Source organism: Alnus glutinosa, chromosome 10 (assembly GCF_958979055.1).
Source record: "Alnus glutinosa chromosome 10, dhAlnGlut1.1, whole genome shotgun sequence".
Classification (NCBI taxonomy): Eukaryota; Viridiplantae; Streptophyta; class Magnoliopsida; order Fagales; family Betulaceae; genus Alnus; species Alnus glutinosa.
In genome coordinates this window covers 26,918,515-26,931,326 of record NC_084895.1, presented here as the reverse complement: position 1 = coordinate 26,931,326, position 12,812 = coordinate 26,918,515, and the positions used below count along the sequence as shown (strand labels likewise).

General features: G+C 38.4%; 2 protein-coding genes across 5 annotated transcripts in view; one reads left to right on the top strand and one right to left on the bottom strand.

Annotated features, from left to right (window-relative positions):
* LOC133879626 (DNA polymerase zeta processivity subunit) overlaps positions 1-12,812 on the top strand; it is a 30,455-nt gene that overhangs the window by 2,163 nt on the left and 15,480 nt on the right. Inside the window, exon 6 of one of the 4 annotated variants that reach the window (XM_062318263.1) lies at positions 485-1,326. The exons of 1 other annotated variant lie outside the window; for it this stretch is intronic. The gene's annotated coding sequence lies outside the window, so the exon portion shown is untranslated. Of the gene's footprint in view, positions 1-484; positions 1,327-12,812 lie in introns of those variants that run through there. 2 more of the 4 variants (XM_062318266.1, XM_062318262.1) reach the window with 2 other exon arrangements.
* On the bottom strand, positions 1,538-11,758 carry LOC133879622 (phenylacetaldehyde reductase-like). Its single transcript, XM_062318256.1, has 6 exons — positions 11,549-11,758; positions 4,837-5,006; positions 4,115-4,306; positions 3,497-3,659; positions 2,812-3,016; positions 1,538-1,738 (listed from the first exon to the last, which is right to left on the bottom strand). The coding sequence occupies exons 1-6, from the start codon at positions 11,664-11,666 to the stop codon at positions 1,594-1,596; spliced, it is 993 nt and encodes a 330-aa protein (XP_062174240.1). The 5' UTR covers positions 11,667-11,758; the 3' UTR covers positions 1,538-1,593.

The window sequence follows — 12,812 nt, the reverse complement described above, 5'->3', positions numbered from 1 at the left end:
TAATTTCCTAGGAGCCTAGGTTTTACGAACCAAAGAAGGGGGCTAAAATCTCAAGCTTTTCAGGCACATGTAATCAAGCTTTTCATTTTCATTCGTATGTGCGACTTAAATCTCAAGTTGTTGGAATGTTCCTTTCTCTACCATATGGGGCCTTGGAGATCTTGATATATGTCCCAAAGGCACCTGTCAGCATTGATTTGTTAAATAATCTAGTAAATAATTGTCATTTCTTAAAAAATGTATGTTCTTATCATAACTAATCTTAGTAATGACTTCATTCCTTAACTTCTGCAGTACTCATAAAAAAATCATTAATCTCCTTAATTTTAGATCATAAGTTTTGGAGGTCCTATTGTACCCTGTTTGTATTTTTTTTTTTTTAATGAATTTAGTTCCTATTAAAAGGAGCAAAACAACAACTGATCCTTGGGTAAAATGTATTAGAATATCCTTAAGAGGTCCATTGGAATGCTTTTGGTTGCAGGTCTTTAGAGTCTCACCCTCTGTCAGGGCATCCTGACCCAGGTCAGATTATCACACACGAGACTTGCCTGGGTTTTGCATGATCCACAGATCAACATGTGTCGGACAAGTTGGTCTTCAGTTAATTTAGTTTCTAGTGGGAATATGTTCATCTCAGGAAACTTTAGTGAAAGAAAAATATATAAGAATGTGACTTTTGCTAAAAACTTTCAAGGACGGAGGACTGTTCATAATGAGTGTTTGCTAAATTTTGTGGGAGCAGGTTCTGGCTTTTTTCTTTGGTGTTTATATCCAACCAGTCTTGAGTTTATTGATGGGATAAAGTTTTGGCGCAAGATTCAACGGCGATGACAGAGCTATTTGTATACCTGCAGCAATGTGCTACAACACAATGCACAATTAAGAATTGCCCAATACAAAGGAAACTGAAATATTGGAAGAAGAATTAGAACGTTGAAACGGTTTTCAAGGACTTATGTCTAAAATCTAGATAATTTGTTTGGTGTGGTTTGGATTATGCTTTGAACGGTAATAGACTTGTTGATGAGTTGGGGAGGTCAGGTGAGGTGTTGTGACATTTTGGAAGTTTGGATGTTGGCTCTTTTATGTTTAATGTGGTGTATTTGGAGAGTGGAATGCACGGAACTTTGAAGATAGAGGAACATCGGTGGCGGAGTTGAAAAAGATTATATTCAACGCCCTTTATGCATGGATAGCAACTCATCATAGTTTGATTTTTTCTAGTTTTTCAAACTTTTTGAACCATTGTTCGTCATTTTTCTCTAATTAGGAGATTTTCTTGTATACTTCATGTTTATTAGTAGGGTTACACCCCTATGTACTTTTTCAATGAAATTATGTTACTTATCAAAAAAAAAAAAAAAAAAAAATCTAGATACTTGGAATGTTGGAATCAATCCCTTGTGCAATAGTTGAATAATTGAAGTGGATATTAGAGGTGAGCAATTTGGGACGCTTTTTATTATTCAAGCAATTCAAAGGCCAGCAAAATCCAACCAAAATGAAGTTCAAAATGATGAAAAAGAAGAGCATACTGCATACACAAATTGTTAGCACTTATTTGCATAAGTTCCCTTATAACTACATAATTCAGGTAGTGAGGAAGCCCTTCTCCTTCAAGCTTTCAATAGTGTCCCTGAAACTCACTTCCAAAGGAATGAAGCTAATACCCAAACTTTTGGCTTTGTCTTGGGAAACCTTGTGCAATGGACGTAAAGGTTTGTCATCTTCATCTCTGCCAAAAGTGCAAAAACAAAAAAATGTCACTCTTCTTCCAATTTTCTGATGTATCAGAACAGTTGGCATGAGAAAATCAAATTCTTAAATCTTAACTAAACTGATCATTTTGTTATGCAGCATCTATGGCACCGGAGTCATACTTGTAACAAAACAACCCAGAGAAATGTAATACTATTAGCATTTCCTTGCATATAAAATTAAAAAGAAAAAGAACACTGCCAGTTTTATGATAATTTGTCTCCATCTTTCAACAACCCTCCTGTTATGATCTTTGGTATTCCACATCAATTAAGTGCATTCTTAACCATGTATATATAAGCTCTTGAGCACTACTTCTTTGCAAGCCGGCTTTTAATTGTGAGTTTTACCTAAAGTTTGTACATTTGGTATCAAAGCCGCCGTCACGTTGAGTATGTGATCGGACCCAGTTTGTCGAGTATGGAGTTAAATGTGTTGCAGCTTTTTGGCCGAGTCCCCCAAAGGAGGTGGGGGGATGGACCTATAGCCTATATTAACATATCTTGTATTATGTATGTGTATAGTATTAAGTCATTGAATACTTATAGGTGAGTAAAGCCGCTAAAAGAGGAATGGCTACCCCTAGGTCGGTGTCCATAGAGTTGGCCACCATTGACGTTGGATTTGGAATCGTGGTGGAATGTTGTGATGCCAAGTGTCCCACAGTAGTAAAATGCAATATTAATCATGTGTGTATAAGCTATTGGCACCCTCCTCTTACAAGCTGATTTTCAAGAATAAGTTTTACCTAAGTTTTTTACATCTCACCTCCCTCCCACCCTCCCCTGCCCTAAGGTACAGTCAAAGTAATGACTTAGTTAGCGTTATTATTGTATAATTCAAAAGAAATACAATGTTGCTGAGTAATCAGGCTATTTAAGAATATGTTGGATGTAAACTGACCATCACAAATGACAAGAACAAGTTGAAAACAATCACACAAAACATAACCTGGCATACACAATAAAGCATGTGAATTGAATTTAGTTTGCTTCTGTCTATGGAACCAGTAAGGGACATTCAGTATCATGCAGGTAAAAAAAAACTCACTTTTCAGGAAGGTGGAAACTCGGGTGGTAAAGCTTCTGAATTATATCTACAAACAATATCTTGCAAGCTTCTGAATGGTGTGTTACACTTCCCACTAAACAATATTTGCCATTGGCAGCATGAGTTTCAAATGCCTGAATATGTGCATGTGCAACATCTCTAACATCAACAAAACTGTAAAATCCATCTGGCAACACTAGACTTCCTGCGCACAAAAAAAAAAAATTAAAAAAAAAAAAAAAAAACAAAGAAGAAGAAGAAGAAAAAACTGCACAAGAATTGTATGGAAGGAGAGTAAATTCTTTCATGCCAACACACACTTCCAAATTGAAATACATGATCCTTGCTACATTTACTGGTAAGTCTGATCAAACTTACATACCCAGGAAAAAGAAAGTTTTATAGGACAATTACTTATCATTCAAAAGTCATAGATACAGTTTATTCAAAAAGTTCTAATGCTTGCAATTTACTGGAGCAATTCTAAATTTATTCAGCTGCAAGATGCTACCTTTTAATCAGATAAGACATTTGAAGCAATAAAACTAAAAAAGTACCTTTTTTTAACACTTCTTTATATCAGTTGCACACTATTTTTCTTTCTAAAATTGTGATGAAGCATGCACTTTATAATTTCTTTAGGAAGAAACAGAATACACAATCCTCATTAGCTGCAAAAGAGTACCATTCATGAGCTCCAGAAAAACCTTCATACTAGAAGTAGGAGTTGGCTCTTTGAGGGGACCAATGGAAAAACCTGGATTTATTGCTACCAAGTCAATGCCACACTCTTCAGCAAACTTCCAAGCAGCCTCCTCAGCTAAGGTTTTTGAGAGCTGATACCAGAGCTGAAAAAATCCAAAACCTTTAAATAAGAGATGCTCTCTTGGTCCATAAGGAATTAATTGTATGACTAAAAAATAATATCTGCAATATGTGTATGATCTGATTAAGAGTATGCAGGAATCTATGCGATTTATATTCAAGAAAAATTTCAAAATTAATTTATATCTGACTCAAGAAAATAAAAGTCATAACTAGATACAATGATTACATTCTAATTTCACAGAGTTTGACATAAATTGTGCTGCTATTCTGATCAAATGTTTCCTCAGCAAATACACAGGTATATATATATATATACAAACATACACAACCAAAGCTAGTCCTATAAATTAAAGAGATTATATATCTCAAGATCTTTCACTGCAAGTATCTTGAGATAAACTGTAAGACAGTAAGAGTCCTAATAAAGATAAACTTGAAATACAGATTTTAACTATGGAATGGCACATATACACACCTTCAACTCCTTACACAAAACGGGATCGGAAAACCAAGTCTCGTCGACAACTACATCTGGGGCCAGAAGTCTTCTGCTGTGTATAATTGAAGCCAGAGAAGACGTTACAATCACTCTCTTGATAGAAGCAACTTTCACACATGATCTAAGAACGTTAAGTGTTCCCTTCACTGCTGGATCAATTAGTTCTGACTGAATTATAAGAGCAAATATGAAAGTAGCTCACATAAGAATTCATTTGTGGAACTAAACTATCCATAAGCACAATTATTTGACAATTTTATCATGTTCTAATCATGTTTTTGACTTACAAAGTAGAACTTCTCTGATGTCCCGTGTGCATGATTTCTAGAAACAGTCTAACATTGAACCTAAGAGCACTACTTTCAGCACTTATTGGTTGCAGCAATGAAGAAAAACTGCAATTCCAGATGATTATGTTGTGGAAATGTAACATTCTGGTTCTTTAAGCTGAAGTGAGAAATAAAAATTGATTAGATCTTGTAAAATCATTGACATGTGTATCCTTCCTACAAGCAGATATTTGGTCTGGAACTGGAAGAATCACTGGTTGCTAAAACAAGAGAGCTGCATGAGATCCATTAAGTTGTTTTAAATCATTAAAAAACAAACTACTCACCCACCATATTGGCAGCAAAAACTGGAATAATATATTGATTATACATTGCATAAGGCAATAAAAATAATATCACAGGATGAACCTGTGGGTCACTGGCTGCTAAAATAGCAGGGGATGCTGTATGAAAAACACCTTGGCATCCATCAACTACAGAATCAAAAGATCCTTCTTCCACTAAATGTGCTTTGAATAATTGAAATCTTTCTTTAGCTCCATCAAGTGAAAGTAAATGCTCTGTTTTCTTTGGATCATCTGTGGAATATATGCACAGAAATACCAATTGGAATGCTAAATTTATTAATGGGTTAACTTCACAGAAGGGTATCGAACTATCCGCGATTCCACAGAAGGGTACTAATCTATCATTTCTCTCGAACCCGGGGTTTTAAATATCAAAATGAGTCCCATAAGGGCATTCCGTCTGTTCTCGGCGTCAAAACGTGACGGAATTGGTACCACGTGACTTCCACGTGACTTTTTCAATGCGTTTGGTCTTCTTTGCCCCTGACTTCAACGGATACAATTTCGAACTTATTTGCCAAGTCGATCATATTATCCGATTTTTCCCCAAATTGCTTTGCAAGTCTCCGAAAACCCTAGAGATCCCAATCCGTACTCGTGCGCTAATTTTCCCTAACTGTGCTGTTACACTGTGGCTTGTTTCGACAGTATACACAAGAATCAAGCATCAAAGGCTGATTTTGACTAAAGGTAATGAACTTTTTTGCTCTTTCTTTTTCAGTGTAAATGAATATTTATTTAGTCATATTCGTTTATTTACGGATTACTTGTTTTTTTTTCCGAAGTGCTGGGCGTTATTTGGGGTTTAGGGACACTTTTCCCGTTGTTTAGGGTTTAGGTTGTTACGGGACCATGTGTTTGGTCATCGGCAATATCTGGGTCTTATTGAAGTTGCCGAGATGGTGTATTTGATATATTTTTTGGGTTGTGGATCCTATTTTGTTTGGTTTGTGGTCCCATTTGCTCTTGTCATTATCTTGTTTCAGGTTTGTTGTTCACTTTTCTTTTTCTTTTTTGGTTTGTGGTCCCATTTCGGGTTTGTTGCTTACGGTTGCAGACAAGATCGATTTTTTAAACACTATTTGTTGTGGTTAATGGGTCTTGATGTGTTTGCCATTATGGGGTGACTTTTGTTTTGGTTTGCTGGCTGATGCCTTTATTGTGCATGTTGTATCCAGAATTGCATTGCTTTACTCTGCTTGTGGACCCAATGCCTTTACTCTTTTTTTTTGTTTTTGTCTGCTCACTAAGACGTGTCATTGTTTTGTCTATTTGTCTATTTGTAGGACACGTAATGTATCCAGACTCCATAATCTTTGAGGTGCACCATGGTGGCCGATTTAATAGGGAGCATAGGGTCACATATGTTGGTGGGGACATATCACATTACCCTGACCCATATGATAGAGACGAGTTGTCTTTTATTGAGATAGAGAGGGTAGTTAGGACTTATGGGTATGGTCCTGGTGACCTAATTTACTATAATCTACCTACCAAGAGTCTAGATGAAGGGCTACGACTTATTTCTTCTGACCATGATGTCATTCAAATGGTGGAACACCATAGGGAGCATGGAATTGTAGAGTTATATTTGGTTTCCTTTGGTGTAGTAGATGTAGAAGTAGAAGTACACGGAGAAGAGGGTGTTGATGATGAGGAAGAGGAAGACGAATATGAGAGAGTGTCTGAAGAAAGCAGTGACCCATTATGGGATCAGGTTCTAAGTGATGACTCTGATGCTTATGATTTACATGGAGATGCAGAGGTGGGTTTAGAACATGATGATGTTCATGTAGATGAAGGGTTTGGACTACAACCAGAAGATGTTGTGGATCAGGAGGTTGGAATAGAAGCAGCAGTTGGTCAAGCAGAAGAGGGTGAGGGTGAGGGTGAGGGTGAGGGTGAGGGTGAGGGTGCGGGTGGGGGTCAAGGTGGGGGTGAGGGTGAGGGTTATTCAGATATTTCCGGTAGTGATGAACTGAACTCACCTAGTGCTAGTGATGAAGAGGGTGTGGCTGAGGCTGAGTCTTCAAGACGGCCCTGTGTCACCAAGAGGGTTCCATTTAGTAAGGATGATTTGGAAGATCCGAATTTGCAGCCAGGTAACACTTTTCGGGATGTCTATGAGTTTAGAAAAGCCATTAAGCAGGCCTCTGTATTAAAAGGGAAGGACTTGACTTACCAAAAGAATTCAAGGAGTAAATGCATTGCAGTGTGTGCAGACAAGAATTGTAAGTACAGAGTTTATGGGAGGCAGTTGAAAGATGAGTCCACGTTCATGCTAATTTCAATTAGGCCTAGACATACATGCCCTAGGAGGTATAAGAATCACTTGATCACTTCAAACTGGGTTGCCGAGGGGTGCATGGACTGTTTTAGGGATCAGCCGAACATGCCTATAGATGTCCTGAAGAAAAAGGTGAAAAAGAAGTGGAATGTTGAACTCCACGACAGTTCCTTGTATAGGGCTAGGAAGTTGGCACAACAGACAATTTATGGAAAGTTGGGTGAGCAATACTATCGATTATGGGACTATTGTGCAGCAATTAGAAGCACAAATGTTGGGAGTTGTGTAATACTGATGGTTGAGAGACCTATGCCCGAAGTGCCTTGTAGATTCCAGAGGATGTACATGTCATTGGCAGCCATGAAAGATGGATTCAGAGATGGGTGTAGGCCCATCATAGGGCTTGATGCATGTTTCTTAAAGGGAGTTTACAAGGGACAGTTAATGGCAGCTATTGGAAGGGATGCCAATGATAACATGTACCCAATAGCTATAGCTGTGGTGGAGGCAGAGACTAAGGACAGCTGGACATGGTTTCTCGAGGCCTTATTATCAGATCTTGGCCCTAGGGGTCCACATGGGTGGACTTTCATTTCAGATAGACAAAAGGTAAATATTTTCATATATCTTTTTTTTATGATCTACATGTCTTCTATGTGATTTGATAGAGATATTGTTTTCATGTGTGCAGGGATTGGTACCAAGCCTAAATAGGGTGTGTCCTCATGCTGAACATCGAACATGTGTGCGGCACTTATATGCCAATTTCAAAGACGATGGTCATAGGGGGTGTTATTGAAGGACATGCTGTGGAGAGCTGCTTCATCTTACACACAAACTGGATTCTATGCTGCAATGGAGGAGCTCAAGGGCCTAAACCCTAAAGCACACGAGTACCTAGAAAAGGTTAACCCTAGCACCTGGTGTAGAGGATGGTTCAACACAAGTACAAAGTGTGACCTTCTGCACAACAACTTGGCTGAGTGCTTCAATAGTTGGATCCTCAAGTTTCGGGATAAGACCATCCTAACAATGTTGGAAGGAATCAGGGGCAACTTAATGAGAAGGTACCAAAGAAAGAGAGATGCTATAAGGGCCATGGAGGGGAATTTGGGGCCAAAAATTAAAGAGAAGTTGGAAATAGAGGAAGATGAGGCCAGCCATTGTACACCAATATTTGCTGGTGATGGTTTGTTTGAGATTGAATGCAAGGGCAGGAAGTATGTGGTCAATTTGTGCCAGAGAACATGTGGGTGTAGAAAATGGGATGTCTCTGGCATTCCATGTTGTCATGCCATCTCGGCAATATGGCATGGTGGAGGCAACCCAGAGGATTATTTGAGTCATTACTTTGGAAAGGAGATGTACTTAAAGGCATATGCACCCATCATTTACCCTGTACCAAGTGAAGAGCAATGGGTTAGGACAAATCAACCGAAGGTTGAACCACCTAAGTCAAGAGCAACTATAGGTAGACCTAAGAAAGTTAGAAATAGAGGTGCTGATGAGACATAAAATCCATACTCAATTAGAAAGGGTGGCAAGAAGAACCAATGTGGGATGTGCAAGAAATATGGTCACAATACAAGAACATGCACTGTGAGGATGAGGCATGATGAAAGACAACAACGTAGGAGAACTTTCTACAGAGAACATGCTGCAGATACTGACTGCAATTTTGACAGGGTAATGTTTCTTTTTTGTGATTATTTAGCATGCATTTAGTACCTAAAGGCATATGTTTCACCATAGTGTGAGTTTTATATGTTTGAGTTGTTTTGTGAACATAATTGATACACATTATGTTTTGTGATGGTTTCTGACATTGGATGTGTTCTTTTTAGATTGGTGAGTCATCCAGTGCACCTGCTGTGGGCCATTCCAGTGCACCAACATCTAGTGCTCCAACATCTAGTGCCCCAACATCTACTGCCCCATCTACTGCCCCATCTACTGACAACCCTACTGTACCAACAAGGGGTCGGGGTCGAAAGAGGGTAAGAGCAAGAGGAGAGAGTACAAGCACTACATCTACTGCACCAAGTAGGGGTGAGAAGAGCACTAGAGGAGCGGGTGCAAGCACAAGATATACTAGGAAGAATGCTAGTACCAGTTTGGCAACTAGAAGCAGAGTTGGTGGAAGATTGAGAGCACATCCTACACAAACTAACCCAAACACTCGAGGAAAGGTGATGGTTGACCTCACTGGGAACCCTTCTGGACCACCCAAGGTTCCAGGAGGTGGACCTGCATGCTCATGGGGTCCTCCAAGGGTTGCAGGTGGCATTACTTTCAGACCAATTCCCCCTGACTTTGACATAAACAAGGCAAAAGCAACAGGTTCTGACATTCCTCCACCTGTAGGCAAAAAGGATAAAGGGAAAAAGAAAATTTGGCAAGTCTGACCGGAAAATTTGGCAATATGTGTTGTACATATTGATGTTATTTGATTTTTGTGTTATTTTTGGATATGTTATTTTTGGATTTCTACAGATAACATGCTGCAGATACTGACTGCAATTTTGATGTTATTTGAGTAATTAGGAACTGTTATGTATTGATTTGTTTTTTTGAAGTGTTTTGATGTCATTTGACTTTTGTGTAATGGTTGGAGGAATTTGTTTGGTTTGTGATTGGATAGAGATATTGCTTTTCTATTCAGGTTTTTTATACCAACAGGTTTACAGGAACACATTTTGTAACATTTTCAAACCAAATGGTTTATGATGCCATTTTGGTATTGTCTATTACTACCTTAATCTGTTGGTACCAATTTTGGACCAAAAACAACAATTGGTAACAAATGGTACCAACAAGTTTACAGCGACATACCAAATTGGTCATTTACAAGTTCTTTGGACATACCAACCTGTGATTGGGACATACCAATCTATGAACTTCTTCTTAACAAATAGAACAATTGAATGGCCAATAACATCCATCCAAATTTGGACCCAAAACGACAATTGATAACAAATTGTAGTAACAAGTTTTCAAAGACATAGCAATTGATATCACCCATCAACAACAATATTTCAAAAAATAACAACTACAATACACTTATAAAGGGAAATTCATAATCTGGCTAACAATTACAAACCAGTTACCACCATTGAACACAATCCGACCAACACTCACAATTAGGCCTAGGCATTACACCATACCAAAAAAAGTTTCATGCCAACATCATCCTAGATGCATTGCACTGGCTGTGAGATTGAGGATATACAAGCAACAACACGAATATCACCCATGAACAAACTAAGGCAAATTTGTACTTCCTCTCTACTGATCGAAGCTTCATCTTCTGTCTCTCTAGTTTAGACTTGTATTTCTCAGCTTCTTCCCTGCATTTATCAGCTTCATTCTTACTCCTCTCAGCTTCAGACTTATATTTATCTGCTTCATCCGAGACCTGGGTTCCACTCAATTCCCGTTCAAGCTTCAAACTCTTGTGCCACTTCCTCAACCTCGACACAACTCTTAGACCGTACACACACATTTCAGGGTCACGCCATGAAAAATAATCACATTTCACAGGTTCTTGCTGCATAATCGAAAAATCACATCATTCAAAACTTGCGGAACCCTTGGGGAAAATAAATTGGGAAAACAGAGATAGATGGAACCCTAAGGGGAAAAAAAATTTGGGAAAACAAAGATGGAACCCTAAGGGGAAATTTTTTTGGGAAAACAAAGATGGAAGACTAAGGGGAAAAAGAATTGGGGGAAGAAATTACTTACCTTGTAATTTACACAAGAATAAAACCTTCTACCAAAATTTTCCATGGTAAAGGATGTCCACGAACATGCTTTCAATCCACATTTACACAGTGGACTGGTAGAGGTTGCCGAGCTCGATTCACTGTCGGACATAGGTTATGACCATAAACCCTTCCACGTGAAGAAGGGAAGAAACGCGTTGATGGAGGTAGACTAGACTAGACCGGAGCTGAGAGAGTCAGAGTGAGAGTGAGAGTGAAAGGATGTATGAGAAGGAGGTTTAAGTCGAAGTTTAAGTCGAAATTGTATCCGTTGAAGTCAGGGGCAAAGAAGACCAAACGCATTGAAAAAGTCACGTGGAAGTCACGTGGTACCAATTCCGTCACGTTTTGACGCCGAGAACAGACGGAATGCCCTTATGAGACTCATTTTGATATTTAAAACCCCGGGTTCGAGAGAAATGATAGATTAGTACCCTTCTGTGGAATCGCGGATAGTTAGATACCCTTCTGTGAAGTTAACCCTTTATTAATATGAAGCACTGCATGACAAACAAACGTGAGAACAGAAAAAAGAAAGTAATTACAACACATAAGAGATCCAAAATTCTCGTTTGACAATGGTTTTTTTAAGAAAGTTTTGCAAAACAGCAAAAGAATTACAAAACGGCACGTTAAGGCAAAGAATAAGCAGACCCAGAATTGAGATTGCGCCAAAACATTGTCCGATACCATTAAAAAGCAGAGGGAGAGAGAGCACTGACTTGGGTCACGAACTGTAGCTTTGACAGTATACCCACGTTGGAGAAGGAGCTTCACCAGCCATGAAGCTATGTAACCTGAAGCTCCAGTCACGCACACCACCTTCTCTGCTCCACTCATCCTCTGTCTCTCTGCTTAACTTTGTGGCAGTTAGGTTTGATTGGATCAGAGTCAGACAACAACCAGGGTATCTCGTACTTTGTATTAGAGCATTCATATCTTTCAATATATATAAAAGATGTGTTATTTGCACGTCACCTTGGTATATATAGGACCCATATGCATTGTTCACACTTGATGTGTCTTGGTATACACTTGATGTATACTAAAATAATATACAAGAATCATTAGCCTTTTCTCTTAAAAATACCTACATAGTTAATGCCATAAGAAAGATAAGAGACTTTTTGGGATCAGTGATGGTTACAAGTTCCAATTCAAGTTGTTCTGTGTGTCCTCTTTTTGGTAGAATTGGCCTGGCCTGCAGATTCCTTTGTTCCCTGAGTTCGGCTGTATTGTTTTCTTCCTTGGTTTGAGCTGCCATATGTTACGACAATGGGAAGCTGCTTTTAGTTTTCTTGAAGTGATGATATACAACGAATATGCTAAATTTGATGACAAACTATTACTAAAAATCAACTGGTCAACTAAGCTAAAAAAGAGAATGGGATCTCCTAGAATTCTCATTTGGGCAAGGAAGGACTTATCCCCTCTTTCATTCCCTACCCGAATTCTGTGACGTCCGAATTTCAAAGAATTTGAATACCATAAAATTTGGATAGAGAATGAAAAAGGAGATTGAGGTCAGGTGCTTTAAATAGGTAAGTCCGCCCAGAGGAATTTGAATTGTATTAATTACAGTAGTTTAAGACAAGCTGATCAAGTTGACCACATCATGCGCATTTAATCATCAGCAAAGTCCTTATTAATTGAAGCACACACGGTTTTGTGTAACCTAAATTATGGATACAAAAATTTATCTCTCATCTTTTACTAGTATCTTGGTATTTTCCTTTCAAGTGAGATGTAGTTCTAGGAATCAAATCCTTGGGTTCTTGATTTTTGGCACCAAACAAACCCTAACAAAGGTATTAGAGCTCCTAAGGTTGATGATTCCATACTTGATTAATTTCAGCCAATCAAGAAACAATTGTCTCTAGTTTCTATGTTTTCTTTGTTTTAGATTGGGAAAATTGCTAAATTGATCAACAGGGTTTGAGGTTATGACAAATAACTCCCTAGGGTTTCAAAAGGGACAAATAATAG

Excerpts from the sequence above, each read along its gene's own strand:
- LOC133879622 (XM_062318256.1), bottom strand. The coding sequence starts at position 11,666 with ATGAGTGGAGCAGAGAAGGTGGTGTGCGTGACTGGAGCTTCAGGTTAC. Across the intron at positions 5,007-11,548 it reads AGCTACAGTTCGTGACCCAA|ATGATCCAAAGAAAACAGAG; the intron begins GTCAGTGCTCTC and ends TATATTCCACAG. Across the intron at positions 4,307-4,836 it reads TAGCAGCCAGTGACCCACAG|TCAGAACTAATTGATCCAGC; the intron begins GTTCATCCTGTG and ends CTTATAATTCAG.